General features: G+C 41.8%; 1 protein-coding gene across 4 annotated transcripts in view; it reads left to right on the plus strand.

The window, feature by feature from the left end:
* The window catches only part of LOC111842692 (guanine nucleotide exchange factor VAV2-like), a 108,507-nt gene that overhangs the window by 11,968 nt on the left and 70,459 nt on the right, over positions 1-26,080 (plus strand). For all 4 annotated transcript variants that reach the window (XM_023809589.2, XM_023809591.2, XM_023809590.2 and 1 more), the window contains exon 2: positions 25,669-25,785. In XM_023809589.2, coding sequence (XP_023665357.1) covers positions 25,669-25,785 — 117 coding nt within the window. The remainder of the gene's footprint in view (positions 1-25,668; positions 25,786-26,080) is intronic.

The raw sequence follows: 26,080 nt of genomic DNA on the forward strand, positions 1-26,080 counted from the left end.
GCATTAACACTGAATTCAGTAGGAAGCACGTGCAAGGCCTGCCACATGAGCAATGCTGACTTCTGCTTTGTGTCTCAGCTGGGCCCACGGTGCCTCTAACTGGGTGTTCAAGTTCTGTGCTGCAAGATAAATGTCTTCGTGCCTTGCAGTTCATCATTGTGGGCAACTATTCCAAGGCACGCGATCATTTCGCTTTCCAGACCTTCTGAGGCTCAAGGTCAAACTCCTGGGGGGGGGGAGGGGCTTACTATGAATCTTGGGGGTGGGGATCCATCACACTAAGGGTGCCGGGGTGGTATTATATTGTCCTGGCCTGTGAATAGGCCAGTAGGGGCAGGGAAGCCTCGTTATTGCTGAGACACACAGTTCATTGTTCCAGCTGCTTCCCCTCCCACCAGAGCTCCCATCTCTATTCCAGTACAAGAAAACAGGGCTTGTCTGCACTGCACTGATGCATTTAATAGCGTTCAATTCTCCGAGGTGAATTTCACTACAGTGTGGTGCCCTTTCTGTTAGGCTTACAACAAGACTATACAATGCATTGATTCTGGTGGTCAGTGTGCTGTCTGTCATGGGAGGGAGGGCTGTTTTAAAAAGCCCATTGCATTTTGGATCTCAAAACTGGCAAATAAAATGCATGTTTTACCATTAAAGCCTAATAAAATGTTTAATAACCCATTTTCACTGTGACTTCAGCATTCGATTATGACTGCTCTTCCATCGAGTGATTTGTGGTGCAGTGGTATTTCAGACCAATAATTTGTTTTATTAAACATGGGAAATTGAGTTATTTGTGTCCAGTTGCATTGCTTTTTTATTCTGCATTTTGAAAGTTATTTTTACCTAGTTCAAATCAGGAAAGCAATAATAGAGGTCTGTGTGTTTTTTTCCAGATGAATCCATCCAGGGGTAGGGTTAGGGTTAGGGTTAGGGTTAGGGTGAGCCTGTCCCCGGTGGCAGGGCAGACTAAGGGTGGGATGCAGCGCACAGCTCACACACCAACAGGCGATTTAGAGAAGGCAGGCCACCTACATGCTGGAGCGCCAGAGTTAAAGCCATGCAAACTCCATAGGCATACCTCAAAGCTGAAGGGAGCAGTTAGGGTGCTACCCACTGAGCCAGTTTATCAGTACAGAGGCTTATCCCTGCACAGGTTTTTGCCTTTTTATGTTCCTCATCTTAAGCTGAAGATCTTCTGTATTAGCAATATATTAGATGTCTGTACTTTTCACTGTGTGTTAGATGTACGCCTTCATGCATGTCTGCATCCTCTGTTTCCGGGTCATTCACTCCTGCTTTTCTGATGAGATGTCACATACTGCCATTAGCATGTCAGCCACTTATTTAGCTTTTCTAAAATGTAATTTCATCCATCCCAATGGGAGATCCAAGATGTATTTTGAGATATGGATCCCTGGGGTCATTATTTATAATAAGGGGCATCCTTTATCTACAATGACAATAACCTTGGGTGCTTTTCCACTGCCCCAAGTACAGTACTTTTGGTACTTTCACTTTTCCATTGACTTCAGGTCAATTACCAATACCAAAACCAACTGGAGTACTACTTTGGAACTTTGGGGTGGAACTTGAAACGCTTTCTTTGTCGATTGGTTATGCAGATAGTCTGGCGCCTTCGAAATGGGAAAATAATGATAAATGAAGTAAAAAAAAAAAATGCAATTTGGTTGGCATGACAAGACAAAAAAGGATGAGAAAAAGTATTTTGTCAAACATAGTAATACAGCATGCATCTATAAAAGGAATAATAATTAAAATTTCAAAGCTTTCTTAGTTTTTTTTCCTATGACCGAGTTAGAGTAAAAGTTTTTTAGCGAAACTTTAACCCCCTGCGCTGTAATGTCCGTACAGAATTGAAAGTAAGAAAAAGCCTGATCTTAATTTGACTCAGTAGAAAATATCGCACCTCAAGTTGCGATATCATTCGGTGCCGGCAGCAGTTTTTACGTCAGTGGAAAACCAACACCTTGAAGTACTGTACCTTTGGTACTTTCTCAAAGTACCAAAACTATGGTACCTGATGTGGTGGAAAAATGCGCTATGTATTACAGTAACTGGGGCTGCATCATCCATCCATCCAACTATCCATCCATCCACTTCCTATAATCACAGTACACATTCTTGGTATGGTGGTATTATGGGCGCACTGAGATATGTGCTACAAGACAATCAACCACTGGCCCTGCAAAAATCACACATACAACCCATCAGTTTCTCATTTGGTGTCAATATCAAGTCAGCTGACTTACATCAACAGCAGTGTTTTAACAGGGTGTAGAAAGAAGAGAAACTTCTCATGGGAGAATCTCTCCACCTCTTTAAAACACTTCAGCTTCAAAATTTACCTCATTACATCCTTGTCAATCATGCAGCTTTTTCTTTTCAGACAGACTGATAGATGTTCTGAAAAATGCCTATTTTAACATATCAAAGCTATTTGGCCGCCTAACAGCTAGCTAGGTATCAGCTGTGATGTCATAAATGTCTGGGATGATATTTAAAAAGTCACATTTTTGAATAACCACCCTAGAAGTCAGTGAGTCTTCTGTTATTTTATATACTATAATAGAGCAGAATAGGATATTTACTGTGATGTGTAAGTGATGAGTCATCTTGCTCTGACTTAAATGCTTTCCAAAAAGTTTCTAAAAAGAAGCCAATGTTCAAATGACATTTCTGCTGCATGAATAAGACAGTTTCTGAAAGCTGTGCAGGGAAAGTGCATGTCCTTCCAGTTTCCCACCGCGCCTTCTGCCAGAGTGACCTTTACGCTTATCATTAGCAGTGACGTGGTGGAAATCGCTCCCCTACTTCGCAATTAGGAAATCCACTTTAAAACTCCACAGTATTTTTGTTGTTTTTCCATTTTTCCTGATGCTCCTGCATTCACCTTCAGAGTTTCACCTTTCGTTACACAGCGAAACCTTATCGGTTTGTAGGTTGGACATCATCGCTTTGCATGGAAGACTGAAAAGCAGGCTGTTAACTGAGTTTTAGCTGCACGTTAGCACAGTGGGTAGCTCTTATGTTCACCCTCCTGGGTTCTGCGTTTGGTTCCTGTCCCCAGCTCTCTGTCTGATTCAGACATGTTGAGTATTCACATCTGCCTCTTTCTGAGGACTGATTAGTGTTGTTTTGAAGGTCAGTTTCCTTCATTTGACCCCTTACTTAATAAGGCTAAGAATATCTGTATAGATTTCCTTCCTTCTAAGCTGAACGTACACTAAATGGACAATGCTTCAGGGACGGCTGCTCTTTCTTCGGAATATTTATAACCCCTAATTAACCCCTAGGTTCACTTTAGACATTGTTGGTGAAGGGGAGGAGACAGAATAAAAAGGATTTGAAAGGTTTTCGGAGAACCAGGCAATGGGTCTCTAAGCACCCTGGAGTGGAATATGATACCAGGAGCCTGGTGCTGGTTTTATGGTTACATGTTTGTGTGTGGCAAGAATTGGAGCAACCTTGATAGTCTTCCGTGTGTATATGGACATCAGCACCCAAAAGCCATCCAACCAACAAAGCTGCAGGACCTATTGGGTCAGTCAACGTGAGCCAGTAACCCAGTAGGACGCTTTCAAAACCTTGAGTCCACATGCTAGTGAATTGATGCTGTTTTGAGGGCAAAACTGGGTGCAAAACAATATTAGCCAGGTATTTCTACTGTTTTATGCTGTATACATAGATGATTTTATTCATTCCTATCTTGCTATTCCTGTTGTATTTGAGAGGAGTGTTAGAATTCCAGTGTGAAATTAGATTTGAACTGTTGAACCACATCAAGTTGTTGTGCTATAAATGAAGGACGTTGGCTTCATGTTGCATTTGCATGTCAGCAAATCTGCACCTCTGCACTTTAATAGTGACAACTGCCAGTTTCAGTCACGCTTCACGGACGAATGTTTTCTGTGTAGTTTTGCAGATTTCAAATATCTGCAATTCAGTCAGTTGCACACAGGCCAATGGAGGGGACTGGAAAAAATGTTTACCGCAGGAAAGCAAACAGCCATTATCATCATAATCATGTTTGTGGTTCTCATAGCTGCTGACTTTTTCAGTAGACTTTTGTTGACTGAGCAATTAGCTGATTAGTACTGTAAACTGTGCCTGCTTTTCAACTTATCTGTTATATCTGTTAAGGTGAAATGGAGGCTTTTATAATAAGTGTAATTATGATGAAATATATTGATTCATTAGCATTAGAGCCAAAGAGGTCTCTGGGTGGTCCTATGGCCTAATATTTGCCTTTTTCTGGATATGTCAGTCCAAAAACATGTGGTTTAGGTGGATCAGTGTTGCTAAGTTGCCCATGCTGTCTCACTTGGAGTGTGATTGTATGACTTGTGATGGACTGTTACATACCTCATGTTCTGTGCAAGCTTATATGGGTTTCAGGTTTACCACGACCTGCGTTGGAGAAGCGTGTGTAGAAAGTGGATATTTAAAAATTGCTAAAAGTTTTTTGTGATTTTGTGTGATAAAACAGGGAGTGACTAGAATTCTGCTTTAGTCCTCTACCTACACTGCTGCTGTTTTGGACCGGTTCTGATTTATTCTGTTAATGTGATTCACTGCTTCTGAGTAACCTTTTAAAATATTTCTGGCACAAAAGCATTTTTATAAAGTTAGTTTCCTGGTATTGATACATAAGCTATATGAATTTTTATTTTTACCAAATCATTCTAGAACAGGTTCTCCAGTACTGGTTTGTAATATAATTATTAATATAATTAATAATTACTGGTTTGTAATATTGCAACTGTGCTGCAAACTGGTGCTCCAGGACCAGAACTGGGGAACCCTGTTCTTGAACAATCCATGGTGATGGATTTCTCACCGAGTTCCTGGTATCAACAGCTCCTCTGGATCTTTCTGCTGCAATATGGGGGGGGGGGGGGCATTAAGGTGTGGTTCTACTGGGTTGCCAAATGATTTTCTCTCACAACACTGGCCACTATTGTCGAGGAACCCTATTGCATTGCTCATGGAGACCTGAAAGCGAGGCTTAAAAAAAGGCATAATTTGGACCAGATCATGGAAAATAGCTGAATGTCCCCGGATGAATTCCCTGAGCCCCCTCAACCACCCCCCATTCCTCTCAAAGCCTTGCAGTTACTCTAATGAATCGTAGGAGTGAGTGTCCCTTGGGAAGCAGGTGCTTGCTGGGGAGATTAAACAGGAGCAGCAGCAGAATGGTGCTGAGGACAGTGCAGGGCAGGACAGGACAGGACCGGACAGGACAGGACAGGACAGGACAGGGCAGGGCAGGGCAGGGCAGGGCAGGACAGGACCGGGCAGGACAGGACAGGACAGGGCAGGGCAGGGCAGGGCAGGACAGGGCAGGGCAGGACAGGACCGGGCAGGACAGGACAGGGCAGGACAGGACAGGGCAGGGCAGGGCAGGGCAGGGCAGGACAGGGCAGGGCAGGACAGGACAGGGCAGGGCAGGACAGGGCAGGGCAGGGCAGGACAGGACAGGGCAGGACAGGACCGGACAGGACAGGACAGGGCAGGGCAGGGCAGGGCAGGACAGGACCGGGCAGGACAGGACAGGACAGGGCAGGGCAGGGCAGGACAGGGCAGGGCAGGACAGGACCGGGCAGGACAGGACAGGGCAGGACATGGCAGGGCAGGGCAGGACAGGACAGGGCAGGGCAGGGCAGGACAGGACAGGGCAGGACAGGGCAGGGCAGGACAGGGCAGTCGTCCTCTGCTAATATTCTGGCCATATTCTATTTTGCCTTTGTAGGGTTTTGCTAGTGTAATATTCAGGAAACATGCACCAAGGCAAACACTGATGAAGGCTTTGCTAAGCAGATTCATGTAGAGAGTCTGAAAGGGAAGACTGAGATTGGGTGAAGTAGACATTTTTGCAGAATAACCTTGGTGGAATGAAAATTATTGAGCATGTTGACAGATTGCTGGTTTTTGTTCTGCTTGGTCGTGGAGCAGTGAGTGATTCTGCCCCTGTCATATTTTTCATGGAATGCATATATGAGGGAGTAGAAGCTAGGGCCTTTGTTTCCAATTAAGATGGTAACGCCCTTCTGCTGGTGTGAAACCATTTTTACAGTCATTTTCATCTGGTGCTGAATTTTTTCCATGCTTTTTGAAAGATGTGCTGCAGACGTCATTAAACTAGGCTGGAGACAGACAGGCTGGCACAAATTAATGGACAGCTTCTTTTGCCCTGTGAAAAGGGGTGGGTACTGCTCTGTGGTGAGCTGTAATGTCCATTAGAGGATATGTGCTGGTCACCCCTTCAACAGAGCAGGAAGTCACCCAGTGATTGACAGGACAGATAAGATAATAATAAGTCCTTGCCTCAGGAGAGCCCCAAGACACCAGCCAGTACCATTATTGACCAAGAAACCAAAGTGGGAACCACACACTGAGAATAATGATGTGATGCAGTTCCCTTAATGAATCTTTCATGGGTTGAGGTGCTGGATAGGTCAACACAACTGGTGTGATAACCATTCCTGTCTGTTATCGTAGCATCTCACTGGAAATAGTATTTATGGGGCAAGTTACTAAATACAGTGACTTGAGACTTGAATTCCGGTTTTACAGTTACGCTGTCAATCATAGTTTCATCCCTTTGTTTTACCTCAATCAAAAAATGGGTGCCGTTGCTTTTTTTCTGGGAATGAGAATCAAGCCTAGTGAAGTGCCTGAGCCGCTCAGAGAGGGCTGAGTGTGAGATGGACAGCTGCATCGGGAGTTTGTTGCTCAAGTACTGCTGATTCAGCTGCATGTGGAGAAGTGCAAAGATCCACTATTGCTTCTTTATAGTGTTTAATTTGCTTTTGATTTTTTGTGCCTGCCTGAGATGTGTTTTTTGTTTTGTTTTTTCTCCTAGTTAATTAGCTTTTACTTTAACTGTCATGAATTTTATGTCATCCACAATGAGCTGAGCTTGCAGGACAGGACTTAGATGTGGTTATCAGACCAACGTGAACAATGGGGGGGCCTGTCCTCCTCTGGCCCACAGTCGCTCCTAATGGGTCCTCTGAGCTCCCACCCACTACAGCTAATGGTCACACTGTTTTTAAATTCTAAAAATACCCTGCGGACGACGGGTAGGAAGCAGGGGAGAGTCTGGGGCTTTGGTGGAGATGGCTGTTTGAAAGAACTGGGATGGATGATGAAATGTAAGAGCTGAGCAGATATCCGCAGGCTGGCTGTGGAGGAAACAGAGATAGGAATGGCATGGAGGTGGTGAAAGGACAGTGCTGTCGCTCTGATGGGGAGGGGCAGAGTATTAGGCTGTTAGGCTAACTCTCCTTAAACTCATTTTGTTTGTTAGCTAAAACTGAAACTGGTATTCATTGTGCCCTCCACACCAGGACAGCAACTGCACGTTTAAATTTGTGTTTTCAGATAATTTTATTACTGTTCACAAGTGATAAATATTTGGACCCTGGTGAGATAGGACCTCTGTTAAAGAGAAAGCCTGGTGAATGTGTGGAGTACTGATCATGTTGTATACCAAGGTCTACAGTGTTTATTAACAGGTGCCACCTGTAGGCTGCAAGGTAAAACAGCTACTCAGTAATTCATCCAAAATAACCATGGTAATGATTAGGGCTGTGCAATATGACCAAAATCTCATATCCTGGTATAAGTCATCTCATATGCCGATGTGGGTCATAGTCAAGGCTTATTCCCGAACACACTTTCGGAAATACCTCGCCGGTATTCTCGCGTAATGATGTATGTGGGGATAGGCGGATCTAAGCTAAAATATTCCAGAAAGCGGATTTGAGTTTAAACTCCAACACCACGGTAAAGTTAGCTTTATAAACAGTTTTCCAGATGTAATATCTTTCAATGTTTGTAATATACAGTGCTTGTATGTGTGCACTTCACATTCAATAGCCCAGCTGTCTTGCTTAAAGTTACTGGTGGTGAATGAACACAGTGCAATTATTAATAAATACATATAAAACACATAATATTAAAGTTACATGGTGTACATTGTCCCCCACAGGTTAATATTTAAAGCACGCTTTACAGGACATGTCTGTATTATTTAGGTTTATCCATACTGTCCTGTTGCAGCATATAGCAAGTGGACAAGTGTAATGCGATCGCAAAACTGTTGCAAGTGAGCACAAAACTATTTTAAAAATCCGCAAATCAACAGGAGAGAAGTCACAAATGTAACATGATCCACAAATAGACAGGATGTGATCCACAAATGTGCAAATGACTTTTCACGTGTATAAATTGCTTTCTTTTTTTCTTAATATGATTTTACCACAAATTAAAAAATACAAATTTGTGGATAGTTGCATATTTGTGGATTGTCTTTTGTGGGTTACAAATAATAAAGTCCAATAAAAACTTACAAGTGCTTCATCCCATATGGTGGCGTGTCATCTTGCAAAACTTGTCATGCAAATGATAAAAAAATGTTGCCGTAAACAGTGTATTTTGCAACACCACGAAATAAATGTTAGAGCATAATATGAAATGATAGACATTTTTATTTTGTCATCCAATATATATCGTCATATCGCACAGCCCTAATAGGGATATTCTTTTGGACAAAGAAAGATTATCATGACAATTGTACGGATCATGCAGACATAAGTAACTGTTTTGGCACATACCTGTTTCCATTTTTATTGTTTACTTTCTCAGCTGTCTACTAGAAAATGTATATTTAGTCAATGTGGTGCACTATATGAGAGGAAAACCCTTCACTTGTTTACTCGTAATTTGCTGATGAACCTTTTATTTTTGGATTTTCCATCGTATGAATCACACCTCTATAGTCAGTCCACGAGTTTCGTGATTTAATAGATTTGCTTGTGGAATCTAAATGTCAATATAAATTCTACCATTTTTAAGCAAAAGTTAAGGTTTACCCAGTCTTCCAAAAGAACAGAACAAGGCTTTGCCCATTACAAAACAACTGAACTTGTTGAACGGTGTTCTAGAATAATCTATTGCCTTAGCCCGCCACACAGAATGTTCCACAGGTCGCAATTCATTATGACCCTTTATCTTCATGGATGATTCTGTAACTCTTTAAAATTTGTTTTGTTTTCTCATAGCTCCCCTGCCTTCTGGGTGAATAAAATGACCTTAAAAACGTCACGAACTGGCAATAAATTGTTTTTATGGAAGACTTAATGGATTTGTCTTGTCTAGTGATAGTAAGCTATGATTGGGGGTGGGGGGGATAGATGGTGTGTGAGGAAAGAGGGTAGGTCATTGTTAGCCTCTGGAAAGAGATTCAATCCAATTCCTCTGCCCTTGTTCCAAGCCCTTATATGGGTTGTCCTCTTTTGTGTACCCCCAGTATCATAGGGTGAAGTTCTTGTGCAGTCCAGAGAGCTATAGCAGCAAAGTACTTGTCTTGGTTTTTTGGTCCAGACCAACATTACAATTCCCTTGCAAACATATGGCGCTTTTCCACTTCCACCAAGAACCAGACCCGTACCGCAAACTGGCGCTTTTCCATTGTTCAGTGTGTGAGCTGTGCCCGAGCCATAACCATGCTGATATGGTCCTGCTCACTGGGAGTCACTGGGAAGTGTGACCAAACTGATTGTGTCACCACCATATGATTGGTCAAAATGCATGGAGATACTTGGATTCTGCGCGTGGATTATATGAAGGAAAAAGCATATATTCTGTTTATTATTCATTATTAGTAGTAACGCCGAACTTGAAAATATCAACCTCCTACTTAAGTAACAGCTGAATGGGATGGATTTGTATATCAAATTTACGGAAATGAATGCTAATTCTGCTGCCGTTTGATGTTAACATGAGACATCGATTCTCACAGGCTTGCTAGCAGAAATTGTAAATCATGATGTACACCGTGTGAATAATAAATAAGCATCTTTTTGATTTTATGAAGCTGTCGCTCTCCAAACCAGGCAACACCTTTACCTGGCCTTCAGCAGTGAAAAATCGAAGCGAGTCGGAATCGCACTGTAATTAGCTTTTCTTCACTGTGTGGCTTGGTTCTTGTATGCCAGTGGAAAAGCCCCAGTAGATTCTCTCCACTGAACCCTGGTTTGCTCCTCATTTTCTGTATCACGTGGCTCAGTTTGAGGTTATTTTCCAGTGTTTCCCCAAGGTTTACAGCTTTTTTTTTGGGGGGGTGGCAGACGTATCTTTCTGGGCTTCTGGAAGAACATTTCTAAAGCCTCTTGATATGGGAAGTCAGAAACATCTGGCCCATTTATTGAGATCCGCATGCAGGCTGCAAGATGGTCTCCTTGCAGCCTATTGCGGATGTTTGTCTTGACCTGCAAATACATGAACTGTTAGGCTTTAAAAGTGATAGCTGATCGTTTAAAATAGTGACACATATTTATTACCCTGTTCATGGTTCCCGAAAATGAAACAAAAGCGCTTCATGTACTTCCATTTCACAAGTCCGAGATAGAAGATTAGCAAGTTATTTTAGCCATAGGAACACTGCAGCCTCCCTTCTTCCTATCCTCTCTTAATTTTCTGTGTTTTATTACCAGAGTTGGGTAATTCAGGTCCCGAGAGTGTGCTCACCTGTGTGTGCGCGCATGTGTCTGTGCACTCGCATGTGTCTGTGCGCTCGCATGTGTCTGTGCACTCGCACGTGTCTGTGCGCTCGCATGTGTCTGTGCGTCGGGGGGGAACTCCGCCTTGCGCGATACAGGGAGCAGAGGAGTATTGTAAACACACGACCGTGTAGAGACAAAAATGACAAGCTGTTGTGTAAAAAAGATAAATAATATACGGCTATTTAGTTTGTTTAATAAAAGGACAATGTAAAGACCTGTTCTATGGGAAAGGTAACCTTAAATGACTTCTGTTGTGATCTGGCGCTATATAGAAAATAAAATTAACTTGACCTTCAAGAGGGGGTGGGAGGTGCCGTTGGGGGGGCGTGGCGCCCCCCTAATATAATGGTAGGGGAAACACTAACAAAGATGGGGAGTGGAGTGTCGCAAGGTTATTGTATTCTGGGAGGGTCTGCATTTTGAGGGGTTGAACTGGAACTAGTAGGATGGTTGTGGTAAGAAATAGCAGGATAGATGCCCGATCCATTGTTTGGTTTGGTGTGACAATATGTCCCATTCGTTATGCCAGGTCCTTCATCAATGAGCCATCTACTTCCGTCCAAAAGAGAGAACAAATTCAAATGCAAATTCAATAAACTAGAGTTCCAGTTTAATTAGTATTGTGGTGAAGGACATGAACTGACCTTAATGCCCACAACCACTTCCTCCTTTAAAACATGCAGGTATCTTGAAAGAATAACATTAAGACGAGTGCAAAGTTGAACAAAAATGAAAATTATAAAAATGAAGGGGAAACTATATTGAAAACTCTGTATTGTCTGGAAGCTCGTTCTTTCCTCCAAAACATTGCAGCATTTTCAAGCTTGAAAAAGCTCTGCTGATGGTCAGGAACTGGGTGGGGCTTCTAAAAGAGTGGAATGACGAAACCATGGTTTAAGCTGTACTTCAGAGAGGTCAAACTGACCTGACACAGCATGTTAGTGGAAGATCTTCAAACCATACCAAAGAAGCTGAAGCACTTATTGAACTTGGAAAAATTACTCTTGAACTGGATAAAAATAGTTATTTCAGTATAAATTGGTACTTCTTCTCAGACAGCTTGTTGGTAACTACAAGGTGCCATTCCTTCCCTAATTACCCATTCACATATAAGCCGCCTTTGCTGCCATGATTGGCATTTGTTGATGATATATTGATAGATCCACTTACCCCACAGTGAGCCTAGTGCCCATCGCAGGAAGGGGCTGGGCTGCCACTTCCTGTCGGGGCAGACGCGTGCAGCCATGCCTCATTCATCAATTTCAGTTGTCAAATAATCTATTAAGTACAAATTCATGTTTATGAATGCCATAAAATTCATTTGTAGATGTTATGCATTCTCTATAGCAATTGATTTCTTTTTCTGCCTATATGCTATGAGATTGCACTGACTTGTGGGATTATCATAACTGGCTCATTATAGTTCTGTGTGTCAAGCCAGTTTCATAATACCAGCTTCGAAAACATAACTGTACAGCATAATACTCAAAAAGGTCATAGGTATGTATAAAGCATAATAAATCTATAGACCGTTAGACTAAAAGATTTTTTTCCCTTTTACTAAAATATCATGGGCAACCATTAAGTCCAATATGCGATACACAGCAGTGAGCAATGCTAAGTCCCTATGTTAATCTATGGCTGAGCGGGTCCTTCATTGCTGGCTCAGAAAATGACTGCAAAGCAGAATGTGATTTGATGTTTCTGACGGTGCTCAGATTCAGGGGAGTGTTTATCACTCTGTTCACCCTAAAAATGAAAGCACACTCGTGATGGAGAGAGAAAGCGCCGATCGTGTCTTAAGTGTCCTCTTCCCATGACTGGACTCGAATAGGTCAGTAAATACGTTTCATTAGTCCAAGATCTGACAAAATAGAGATGCGAAGCGCCCAAAACCAGACCTTTTGCCCCATATTGCCTGGTTTTCTGCCCTTATTGGATAGAATACCACAAGAAACACAAAACCATCAGACGGCTCTGGAATGAGGGGTTCAGAAAGGGGACTTCAAGGTGGATGATACTAGACTTAGGGGATAGGAACCAAGATACAAAGCCAGGGCAATAGGAGATTAGATTTGACTAAATGAATTACATGTACATTTTATTAATAGATGCTTATATCCAAAGCAGCATACCTTTTTGAGATGGCAGGGTCCCTGGAGCATTTGGGCATTAAGGGCGTTGCTCAGGGCCAGTGAAATCACTCTGACAGCCTTGAGATTTGAACTGGCAACCTTCTGATCACTAGTATAAAGCCTTAACCTGCTGAGCCACAGACTGCCAAAAAACTAAAACCCGGTGAACAGGAGTCTGACAGACAAGATGGAAATGTAAAGCCTCAGAAGTGAACAGCAAGACTGAGCCCCAAACAAAGCTTGCTGAGTTGAGCCCTGGACTTCCCGTTTCATTCAAAGTGCTAGGGACTGCCCCCATGCTCCCTAGACAAAGCAAGATGGGGCCTTGGGTGTAACAGTGGTAATACAGGTGCACCTGGAAAGAGGAGGGGAAATAATTGAAAATAGCAGAAAAAAGAGAGGGGTGGATAAAGCCCTTTGCACACTGTACTTGCACGCTAAGTCCTTATACGGTTATCTATATTGTGGCTCACAATTCCACTTTCTGAAACCCCAACAATGCCTCAGTAGAGGTGTCACAACATACCAATTAGAATTTCAATTGTACAGATTTATCTTTCCTATTCCGTGTGACAGGTGGATGACTAATGTGGTTTTGATAAAGGCTGCCAGTCGTGAATGTGGAAGCAGCAGCATGAACAACAGATCTTCAGATGAAAGTGCATTTAGCTTTTCTAGCCAAATTCTGTTATCGATATGACTGATATGATACATGCTCTAGCTGCCAGCACATTGTAACAAGCCTCAGAAATATTCTGGAATGTAAATTCTATCATAATGGAAATATATATAGTACTGAATTTAAGTTTTAATATTCCTGCTGGACAGTTTTTCATAGTGTTATATGTACTATTTTTTTCTGTAAATACTTGAGAATGGAAAAAAAATATAATGTAACCCCTTCACATTCGTGAAGGTTAGGGGCAGAAGATCCCTGCAAATGTGTAAATTGGTGAATAATACTTGGGCACCCCTAACCTTAACCCATAACAGTCTAATTTCTAAACAAACTGTTTTGTACTTTACACTTCACATGTCAAATTAGTTTGTCACTTCTTATCTAGAACTTTACATACTGTACATGTATAATGTACTGTCCATCTAAATCAGGAGTGGGCAATCTTATCCGCAAAGGGCCGGTGTGTATGCAGGTTTTCGCTGCAACTCCCTAATTAGGTCACTAATTAGAGGACTGATTGGCTGAAGAGTCCTCACACCTGGGTTTGATCAGCTGACCTAAAGGTTATCCCAGAAACCCGCAAACACACCAGCCCTTTGCGGATAAGATTGCCCACCCCTGATCTAAATAATGCCCCTGTATGTACCAAGTTACTACCATACGCATTAGAAGCACTACATTGTGTACCCATTAATAAAAATGTAAACTTAATGGCACGGAATAGTTTAAAAGTTACGCAAGATTCCATGGTCACAAAGACAGCTAACACATGAGTGAGGCTGGTTGCCAAAACAAAGATGTATTATGTACCCAGACCAAGACTTTTAATAGGGCCTATTAAAGATATATTATACAGTTACACAAATCAAATATTATGTATCACAAAGACTGATATGATTTAAAGTTATCGGAATCATTTTTAATATTGTTCTTGGCTAAAGCGTCGTCGGTGAGTTCCTGGGGCTTTTCGGGAAGCTGCCAGTCTGTTCACATTTAATTGTTCACAGCCAACTTGCAAATAGCCAAAACCACAAATGTCACATTTGCGAATGTGGAGGGTTTACTGTATATACAAAATTGAAATTTAAGCAGCGCTCAAGAAAGGTGGAAATTGTCTCAATGATGGGTTCCTCAATAAGGCCAGCATTTGCCTTGATAACAGCTTCACAAAGCAAGACATCCTGTTAACACGTTGTAGCAGGAAAACACCTGACGCAACTTGGGAAAGATGTAAGGTGCTTGTGGGTTGCTTTGCTTTGGTTCTTCTGGCTAAGATTGATAGACTCAGTTACCATTAGGATGAACATAACATTAGTAAACTTAAAGACCTAGACAGAAGGCAGGAACCATGCTGTTTAAATGATCGCATGATCTGGCATAATCTCGACAACACCTGATAATCATAACCGTCATGAGGTGTTTGTGAGGTGGTAGAGTGAGTATCAGATACTCAAAGGCCCTTTAGCAACTCACAGCTGTACTGGACACACTTTTCTAGTTGACTCAAAGCTACAGTTACCTTAGTATCTCCATGGTAACCCTGCTGCACATTCAGTCAGTGATGTTTCATTACCTGCCCAAAGGGAAGGCAATTATATCTAGCTTTGTGTGCACAGCTGTGTGTGCATTTATCGGAATGTTCCGATTGTGTAACTCACTGCTTCATGCTGAAGACTGACTGGCTTTTTAGCACTCAAGATACTGATACACAGTGTTCTGCTAAAAAGGGGATTATTCACTTCTGTTGGATCAGTGTTGGATGAAAAGACACTATAAATGATGGTGAAAGAGACAAAACATGTTAAATGATCCCAAATATGGTTTCTAACCAGTGTTACAACTAGCCAGAATCTTTAAAAAAAAAAAATCTGTAAATTAAGAATTGATGTTAATGATTATGTTCAAGGCCACACCTTGAAATCGTGTGATTTAATGTCTATTACATTATGATCTAATTTGATGTATGTTTGCATATTTTACAATGAATATCATTAGATCTTTAAATAAAGCTGAAAGGTCAACTGAATGAACAGATGATGCAATCTGGGTGGCTTTTACTTAGTTTTCAATAAAGAAAATAACACGGTATCTCTATGTACATATATCTAATTTTGGACCACCTATAAAAAATCATGAATGAACAGAAAATGCAACAAGTGCAGGCTAGTGATGACACGTCTTCACATGTGCAGCAGAGGTGTGACTGTTTCTGATGATTCAATCTATGAGGCCATCTGCAGATGCATAATGATGGATGATTTTATGTAAATCACATGTACGTAATCAGATGCCTGATTTTTGCAGGAATCCCATTATAGTGTAGTGTGTGTTTTCTGAACTTGACCTTTGCATGCTCTGCCCTTATTGATTACCTGAGACTTTTGTTTGTTTCTTTTATTGAGTGAGCTTATGCAGAGCCTCACCACAGCCCTGAACTCATGCTGCACTGGGCTTTATATTCAGAAACCCTCGTATGGTCACAGTAAAAGTGTGACAGATTGAGACTGAGGTGCTGTATCTACATCAGCAAAGCTTTCCCCTGAATCAGCAGTACACAAGCTTTGATTGATTCAATGGATTGCATGTGTTTTATCCGATCTCTCCAGATACATAGCCTGGAGCAGTTTGGAAATTCACATTCAACTTTACTCACAGCTGGAAGTTAGACTTCTACCATATTAACATTATCAAGATCGGGGAAAGTAATGGATGTGTATTAACACAGTACTGCTGCCAGGATAAAATTGTTATTGTGGTTCTTCTAGGTGTTTTATGAAATTTAATTCACCATCACTGGCTTTTCACTACCAAGGATACATGATGATAAATGAGATTCAAGGTAAGAAATAAGCATCAAATGCAGGTCAACCAATGGAATCTCTGAACTAATCTCATTTATACAACAGGCCCAATCAATAAAGGGAAACAATGTAGCTATTTTTTCTGGATGTTGTGGCTTTTTTACAGTAGACTATATGAGCAAAAGTGTTGGCACACCTGTCTATTACACCCACAGGAACTTTTATGACATCCCATTATAAATCCTTTGGCATCAATATGGAGTTGGTCCCCCCTTTGCAGTTATAACAGCTGGCACACTTTTGGAAGACTTCCCATAAGATTCTGGAGTATGTCTGTTGGGATTTTTGCCTATTCATCCAGAAGAGCATTTGTGAGGTCAGACATGGATGTTGGATGTGAAGGCCTGGCTCGCTGTCTCCTTTTTAGATCATCCCAAAGGTGTTTGATGGGGTTGAGGTCAGGGCTCTGTTATGGCCACTCAAGTTCTTCTACACCAAACTCACCCAACCGTGTCTTTATAGACCTTGCTTTGTGCACTGGGGCACAGAAATGCTGAAACAGAAAAGGACCTTCCCCAAACTGTTCCCACAAAGGCGGAAGAATTGTCCAAAATGTCTTTGTATGCTGACGCATTAAGGGTTCCTTTCACAGGAACTAAGTGGCCCAGCCCAACCCCTGAGAAACAACCCCATACTACAATCTCTCATCCACCAAACTTTACAGTTGGCACAATGCAGTCAGGCAGGTAACGTTCTCCTGGCATCCACCAAACCCTGATGATCCATCAGACTGTCAGACAGAGAAGCGTGGTTCGTCATTCCACAGAACGTTTCCACTATTTCAGAGTCCAGTGGCAGTGTGCTTTACACCACTCTGTTCGACGCTTGGCACTGCGCTTGGTGATGTGAGGCTTGCATGCAGCTGCTCAGCCATGGAAGCCCATTCCATGAAGCTCCCAGCACACAGTTTTCGTGCTGGGTTTAATGCCAGAGGAAGTTTGGAACTCTGCCATTATTGAGTCAACAGTGTATTGGCAGCTGTCATGCACTATGCACCTCTGCGCTGTTACTTTACGTGGTCTGCCACTTCATGGCCGAGTTTTTGTTGTTCCTAAATGCTTACACTTTGCAATAATACCACTTACAATTGACCTTGGAATATCTAGCAGGGAATAAATTTCACGAACTGACTTATTACAAAGGTGGCATCCTATGACAGTACCATGCTTGAATTCACTGAGCTCTTCAGAATGACCCATTCTTTCACGAATGTTGGTAAACCTGACTGCATGGCCAGGTGCTTGATTTCATATACCTGTGGCAATGGGTATGAATGAAACCTGAATTGAATGATTAAGAGGTGTGTCCTAATAATTTTGTCCATATAGTGTACATCCCAAGAGCTTAGCAGTGCAGACTGGGGTAGTTTAACATTTAAACCACAATCCTGTCTAGTACAGTGAAGTCTGATTTTCTTCTGGGAGTCAGATACAGTAATGACATCACCACCTGAATTCAGGGCATTCCTATGGTCAGAACACTGAGCCCTTAGCACATAATCTTTTCTACTGGGTTACTGGGCAGGTTATGGTTGCTGAGAATGGGGGCTGAATCTCTGCGGGAGTGAAGCTGTTACACAGTGATGATCTCTGTTACTACTCCTATGCGTAACTGTTATGTAGTATGGAAATAGCTGGTTGGGAGCAATTTTCAATACGAGAAGCGTAATGTAATCCAGTTCCCCTCAGCTTGATTGATGGCAGCTGAAATAGATTCATATTAATGGCATAAATATTTCTATACATCATTAGTTATTTGTGCCCAGAATGTTTTATTGCTGTATTTTGCTGATTTTTTATTTGTGTGATGTAATGGTGTTTTATCAGTATAGTAGAACCTTGGAACTCAATCACCTCTTAACTTGACCAACTCAGACATCGAATGGGTCTATTGAATTACCTCGACCATTCCTGCTAAAACTTCTATGGATCGAGATGCGTTCAACTCTACCAATTCGGACCTCGAACTGTTTGGTCAAGAAAAATCTAACCGCAACTCGACCAAAAACCCAGAACACGACAAAACAAAACACATCTGTTAAAACTTGTACAGATAGAGGCATCTCTGATGGGCTGACACAGAGACAGACAGACCTACTGGGATGCTGATGCCCTATGAATCACTCTCAGTCTCCCGGTACCTCTCAACCAAGTTCGACGTGCAAAAGTTGTGTTCCTGTCTTCAGTGTGAATTTTTTTGTGCTTTATCTACAGTACATTTAGTGATACAGTAATCATGGCCCTTAAGAAACTGAGCACTGATAGCAGCAAACCAAAGAGGAAAGTAGTGAGAGAAGCAATAGAACTAGTCGGGGAACACCAGCCCATCCACATCAACGGTGTCAAGGTCGAAAGGGTCAGCAGCTTCAGATTCCTCAGAGTTAACATCACCGAAGATCTCACCTGGACCCTTCACACAGACACTGTAATCAGGAAAGCTCGCCAGCGGCTCTACTTCCTGAGGAGGCTGAGGAAGTTCGGCGTGAACGCCAACATCACCACTGTTTTCTACAGGAGTGTGATCGAGAGCTTGCTGACAGGCTGCATTACAGTCTGGTACGGGAGTTGCTCTGCCAGTGGCCGGAAATCGCTACAGAGAGTGGTGAAGGCAGCAGAGTACATCACAGGCATCAGTCTCCCTGCAATTCAGGACATTTATCTCCAGCGGTGCCTCCGTGAAGCACACAGCATCATGAAGGACCGCAGCCGTCCAGCACGACAGCTGTTCTCCTTGTTACCATCTGGCAGACGATACAGGAGTCTGTCTGCTCGGACCACAAGACTAAAAAATAGTTTTTACCATCAAGCCATTCGACACCTCAACTACAACACTTGAACACACACATCACACTTCATTGGATGCATTTACGAACTGTTCCCATAAAATATAGTCTCAGGTACACCTTGCACTTTGCCTTTATTTTTATTTTTATCTTTATTACTATAAAAAATAAAAGTAAAAAACTCTTACTATGTGCAATACTGGTACTTGACTTCCACCTTAAACCATTGACAGTTGCACTGAAGCCCACTTTTTTCACTTTATTTCATGTGTGAGAACGTTGTCTTACTGCTCTATAATATATTGCTGAGAGGCTTGTTTATTCTCGTCAGTCACATTTCATTGCAATGTTGACCCTGCGCTAACTTGCATATCACAAATAAACAAAACTGAACTGAACTGAAAAAAGGAAATTATACCGAGACTTGAAGTGGGTGCATGTGTATCTGCCCTCGCTTAGGAGCGTGGGATTGTCGTTTATTCAATGTTTATTGCTTTTGGACATGTGCTTTTTCATGTATGTATTGGTTTCATCTAGATCATTAATGCTTTTTCTTATTAGTTAGGTAGGTAGATAAGTTGAAATAGGCAATCATTAGGGGGTCTGGAACGGATTACATTCATTTACATTATTTCTTATGGGGGAAATTCAACTTGGAACTTGACCAAATTTCAACTCGACCAGCCATCTGGAATGAATTAAGTTTGTGTTCCAAGGTACCTCTATATATGCATCTTGGAACCACAGGGGCGAGAAGCAATGTTTGAGGATGGGTCCTTGGTGTGGAAATGGAGTAGCATCTTGAAGATGCTTTCCATAAAGAAACCACCATGCTTCAAAAAGGAATTTAAGAATGGGAGAGGGTGCCACTTTTCCCCCAAGAGTTCAATCATTTTGGCTTCAAGTTGCTTATTAGAGAGACTCAATGCACTGAACGAGACTCGCCCTTAGGGTGGACAGAGGCCTGTGGATCATTTGTACTGAAGGACACTTGAGATTTGTGAGTTCCCCGGGGATGTTTCTCTTCTTCTCTCAGTAAATAAATGAACCCAATCCATGGTGATAAAAGCCTGTTTTTTCTTAGGGAGGCATTTACTGGTGGTCGGAGCAAACTGTAAAGGTGAAATGGATCCGATTTTTCACACAGTGGTCTTTATCTCTAAAGTGCTGTAATGTCATCCAGAGGTTATTGTGGTTCAGTTTTTTGGGGGATATGGGAATGCCTGCTAAGGATGGTGTGAGACTGCACAACTTCCGTCCGGTAATCCCTGCTCCTCGGGTTGACATTTCTAGGAGGCTTGGGAACGCAAATGCTCTGAGACAAACTCAGGAAATCGTGCAGGAAGGGGGCCCTGCTTGGATGATGACAAGTTTGCAAAAAGAGGGGAGGTAGTCACTAGGACAAGGGGTGTTGTTTGTTTATTCTTGTTATATCAGCCAAAATATTTGTAGCATTTCATAATACCATTTTCTTTTCCCCAACACATTCTTGAGTGAAAGTTTTCAAGACAGTTAACTCCAAGTTAAACTGAGCCAAAATGTTTCTGAAAACAATACAGAACTGCAAAGAGTGGCCGTTAAATTGTAGTCTGAGGGGTCATCTGTCGGTAATGAGGTAAGGTTGGGGACAACAGCTTGGCCACAGAAGCATGTCTGAAGTGAAATGACTCTGACCAGGCCCGGGTGCAGAGCTGAGAGTGCTGGTGGAAGCGCCAAAGCTTCGTAAAGGGAATCATTAGAATATGGAAAAGACCGAAAGGCCAAATGAGACGGCAGAGAACATGTTGCATCAGGGTGAATGGGCGGAGATGATGGTGCTTTCCGTGACGGTGAATCATTTTCTTCCCAATGGTCCATATTGACAACTACAGCATGCTATAGTAGTGAAATCTCACATTAACATTTCTTTAGAAAAAGCTCAGAAGCTGGCCGTTTCTGTATCTTCAGCTCTAGTTTTGAGGTTCTATTGCTGTGTCGGTGTGTCCGCTATTGCACCATTTAAAAGGCTGGTGGTATTGTTTGCATTGGTTCGTCACAATTGCTGGAGTCATGTTATGCTGAAAAAATGTATATATGATGACGAAAACCATAAATATAGAATATATAATATTCTATATATATAGAATATAGATTAGAATACGGACAGACAGACAGACAGACAGATAGACAGATAGATAGATAGATAGATAGATAGATAGATAGATAGATAGATAGATAGATAGATTATTTAGAATGCTGCTTACCTGGGTAAATTATTCTTAATTAGGTGATGTGTCTAAGCAACAATGGAGAAATAGATTTTTTCTTCTTGTGGGTAACAGAAGCTGCACGATTCCAAATGCATGACCTCTGTCTGCAAGCCTGCTTTCACACCGTTGATTTCTTTCTCGGGTTGGAAGGACAATAATAATAATGAAGGTGAACCTTCCATGTCCCCCTGGCTCCATCCTAAAGAAGGAAGGTGGATGTCCATAATGGAGATCATTATTCTTCTTAAACTCTACACTTGTTACATTTCTGAACAATGATTGCCAATAACATTTCCAGATGGCACCATGCCTCAGCAATTGAGACTAGTTTTAGTTTGAATGTATTTTCCTTATGTTCTCTTTCATGCCCATTTTAAATATTGAGTTAACAAAGCAATAAAACACAATTTATGGTCATTTAAATTGTCCCAGTGCCAAGCAAATGTGCTGTAGTCTTCTTTCCACCCTGCACATCATCAGCACTCACGGTAAATAAATGAATTAACCAGGCATGGCTCCGCATAGCCCTGCTTTTTACTGGGTTCTTAGCAGAAATAAGATTTTGGCTCTCGCTTGCCTGCCAATATACTGCAGCCCTACTCGAAGCAGCTCAGTTTGGATCTCCCAGAGTTCTCAGGCAGCCAAATAAGCTGTACTGTCTCTCGTTGTCTGGTCAAAGTGTTGGTCCTGACTTTCTGACTCTTTGATGCCAAGCTGTGCCACAGGGTTATTTGAGTCTGTGCCCAGAGCTCAGCAAGGAGGCAAATCAGGTGAAGCAGATGCTTAGAGACGGGTGATGAGCAGCGATTGAGGGCTCCTGCAGGAAGCCGATAGCTACTGTGTGTCAAGATAGGCAGAGAAGATGCTGGGCCAATTTTATTCATTTTAATTATCGTGGTGGTAATTTTTGTAACATTCGGTAGTGATTAATGTAGTTTATTAAAATGTGGGATTGAATTTAGTTGTATTATTAACAAGCTGAACCCCATGTAAATCATGCAGTTATGAAATACGGTAAGTTTATATTTTCCCCCAAGTGCAATGTCTGTACAGAATTAGACTCTGATTTCTAAATTGCCATTTATGAAAATATACAAACACTTTGGTGATTTTGGTCCTCAAAACCTCACCTAACCTTCAATTACGGATTCTGATTCTGATTCTGGTGCTGTTGACTGGAGACCTAATTTCTGCTTTGCGTCACTTTGGGAACCAAGTGACTTTAAAGGAGGAAGACTAACAATCTTCTCTTTGAGTGACGACTGTGTTATTTCTGTTTCACACACGATTGGTGCGTCTTCAGGCTGTAAACGGAGCTTAGACTCAAACCCACTGCTCAAGCACTAGTGTGATCACTGTGTATATTAATAAATGCATGTAGACGGGAAACACGAGCAGCACGGACCCCTCACACCTCCCGGGTTGGGGGTTTTAATCCCCACTTTCTGTGTGGAGTCTGTATGTGACTTTCCTCTCATCTTCTTAAGACGTGCTGTAAAGTGAATTGGTGTCTCTAATCTCTCCATAGTGTGTTGTGTTTGTGTTCCCTGTATGGACTGGCTTCCTATCTAAATTTAATATATTATACAGAAATAACCATATATAAATAAGTATAAACTATGCAAGATTTTGTATGTTCAGCCAATACATACATTTAAAAACAAAAAAATGATTGTGAATCTTGATTCAAATTGTCAGTTAAATCTTTTTTTTTCTTGGTATGCTGCTGTGCTCATCAGTCCAAATACAGATATGATAGATGCAGAAACATTCTTCTAGTTTACTAGACTCTGGGATACATTATGCTAGGGTCTGTCTTTGTCTGATCTCGATAATGAAGAAGCTCACACTCTGCGTGAAACTCCAGGTCGTGTCTCAAACTTCATTAGCTTTCATGGAAAGAACTCACTGATGGAGCTGTTCAGAAACAGGAGGGCTGAGGATGCCATGCAGTGAAATGGGGAGAACGACACAATCCCAACCAATTCGGTGTCATCTCTTCTGGGATGGGAAGACTGAACAAGCGGGATAATCACCGGCTACCTTGGGACCCTCCAGCTTCCCTCAGACTTTATGTGGCAGCTTATGTAGACTCGTTCAAACAGTGCAAACAAGATGCCATTTTTACAAACACATGCAGCCCCCGGAGCACCTTCCTGGACTGATGATGCACCCCCCCCCCCCACACACACACAGTATCACACTGACAGTCTGGTAAAACTGGGGACTTGGGAAACTAGAACTGGTTGTCTGGTGCCACATTCATGACCATGAATTATGAGTTATGAGAACTGTCATAAGAGTCCTCTTGCGGCCTCTTCTTGGGTCCGTTTAGACTGAGATCTGACATTTTAGTGTCTGTCATTGACTGACACTGAGAAACTGAAGATCTGTGAAAGTCTTTGAATCTGTGGCCACTCAACGGGATGTACCAAGTGATATCAAGTCACATTTTTTTTGGTCCAACCATTAACTTTACAATGTTGTAAGATGGAATGTTTCCTCCAAATTATGAGATAATTTGGTAATTACAGTTTCTGTCATTTTTGTAATATCAGCTTTTATCACCTTGATCTTTTCATGGCTTTTTTCCTGAAGCAGCAATGGATGCTTGAAGATTTTATACCTGGGGAAGGAGTATAATTAGGAAATAACACGTATGACAAAGGGTTCTGTGAGTAAAACGGTTCTCCACGGCTGAGGGTTTGGTGAGTCATATGCAAAGATGAGTGATTCTCGTTTCCAGTCAGTGGGAAAATTTTGACTGGATTTTGAAGTGAGGATATGGGGGTGATTATCTCAGCACTGAAGCATCAAACCAGAGATCTGCAGGTGACTCACGTATGACTCAGAATAGAGTAGATTTCATGATTTTTCTTTTTTGACTTGACACAGTGTGGCTTGTCAAGGCTTTGCAGTCTTTGTCCTACCTGGAATGATTATTACTGTGTACCCCAACACTACATTGTTCCCAGGAGAGTCATGGGGGAGGCATAACAAGCAGCCCAGGTAAACAAGTCCCAGTGCACCTACCCCCCCCCCCCCCCCAGACAAAACAGCCCACAAAAGCCTCACTTTTGCCTGTCTCTCCAGATTACTTGCATGTTGGAAACCAGCCCCCTCCCCCCACCACTTACCACTGCATATTTCCCATTTCTGTCACTGTATTGCTTTCATATGTTTTAATTGTACCCACGGTTGATATGTGCAGTTAGATGATGGGAATGCATTATCTTCCATGTGGCTATGACAGCAGAGAGGACCTATCAAACTACCCAAGATGGCAGCTCATCGTTCTCTGGGTTACTGTTACTCCATTTAATTATCTAGTCTTATTAGCTATCCTCCGATTTATTTACATTCATTGAACAGCAGTGGAAAGTGGAAAAATATATGAAAATCCCACACAAAGGGACAAAAAGGCACCCAGAACCCAGAAGTTATATCCTGTTTCTGATGTTTTACAAAAGCTCTTTTTTATATTATACAGCATCTGCTGTATTTGTGACAATAACTTAAGGTCACCACAGGATATTGTTAGTTTTGAAGTTTTTCTATGCCTGATAGTATAATATGGTTTCAATAAAGAACTACTCAATCATGTGATAGGATGCAGTATTAAAGATACTGTCTTTCTGGAGCAAGATTCGTTCACCACTCCTGGCTTCAATATTAAATATCAGCCTAGAATTATCACGACATGAATACAGTGTCAACAGTAATAATGCAATGAATGTATCATTTACCTAGCAGTGGGTAGGTAATTCATTATACAACAGGCATTGGAAATATGGAGTGTTACAGTATGTTCTCAGTCATTCATCAATCAAGCATTATGTCCTCCGTGGCATTTAAAAAACTGTGTAATCGTGGGAGTTGAATCATAAAGGCTAGTTCTCCAGCTGCTGTGGCATAAGGTACAAAGAATTAAGGCACATTCTTTGTGGACCCTTATGGACTCCTGGCCATATTGCTGATGCATCTCAAATGCCATGTCTTACTGGGAAACCAATAAATGTCTGCAGTGATCGATTTGTGTATTTTCTTCATGTCGGGGATTTCAGCTATTTAAGTTCATGCAGCATACACACCAGCACAGGAACTCACTGGAGTAAGCATGCTTTATGGTGGTTGTAGGAGTGATATGAGATGCGAGTGAGAGGGACACAAACAGCAATGGGGTTGGTAACATGGTCTAAAGCTTTGCAGGGTTGATTTGTGGATGGTCTGGTAATAATATCTTCCAGCGTTATCTTCCAATGCATGAAAGTTCATCTAAACTAAGCATGATTCACACTTTTCTAACTGAATTTTGCCTCCACATTTTCCCCTCTGAGTGATTCTTATCTATTGATATCTATGTTCTCTTTCAGTTCTTATGTCTGAAGAACATCCGGACCTTCCTCAAAGTGTGCCATGACAAGTTTGGGCTGCGCCACAGTGAGCTCTTCGAACCTCTTGACCTTTTTGATGTACGGGATTTTGGCAAGGTGAGGTATAAGGGAATATTTATGTTTTTTTTTTGTTTTTTTTTGGACTGGCAGTGGAGTTTGAAGTCCTCAGTGCTGCAGTTTGCCAGCAGGTTTTCAAAATATCACAGCATACTCCATAATACTGTCAAACCCAGTAAAACTATTCATTACATTTTTACCAATTTCACTACCCTGTTTGTATTTTTGTTTGTTGCAATACATCTGCTGGTCTGGTGGAATATTACTGCTGTATGCATGCAGCGACCATGACCTTATGCATACATGGACAAATATAGTATGATTTGTATGAGAG

The sequence above is a fragment of the Paramormyrops kingsleyae genome, chromosome 2 (genome assembly GCF_048594095.1).
Source record: "Paramormyrops kingsleyae isolate MSU_618 chromosome 2, PKINGS_0.4, whole genome shotgun sequence".
Lineage (NCBI taxonomy): Eukaryota > Metazoa > Chordata > Actinopteri > Osteoglossiformes > Mormyridae > Paramormyrops > Paramormyrops kingsleyae.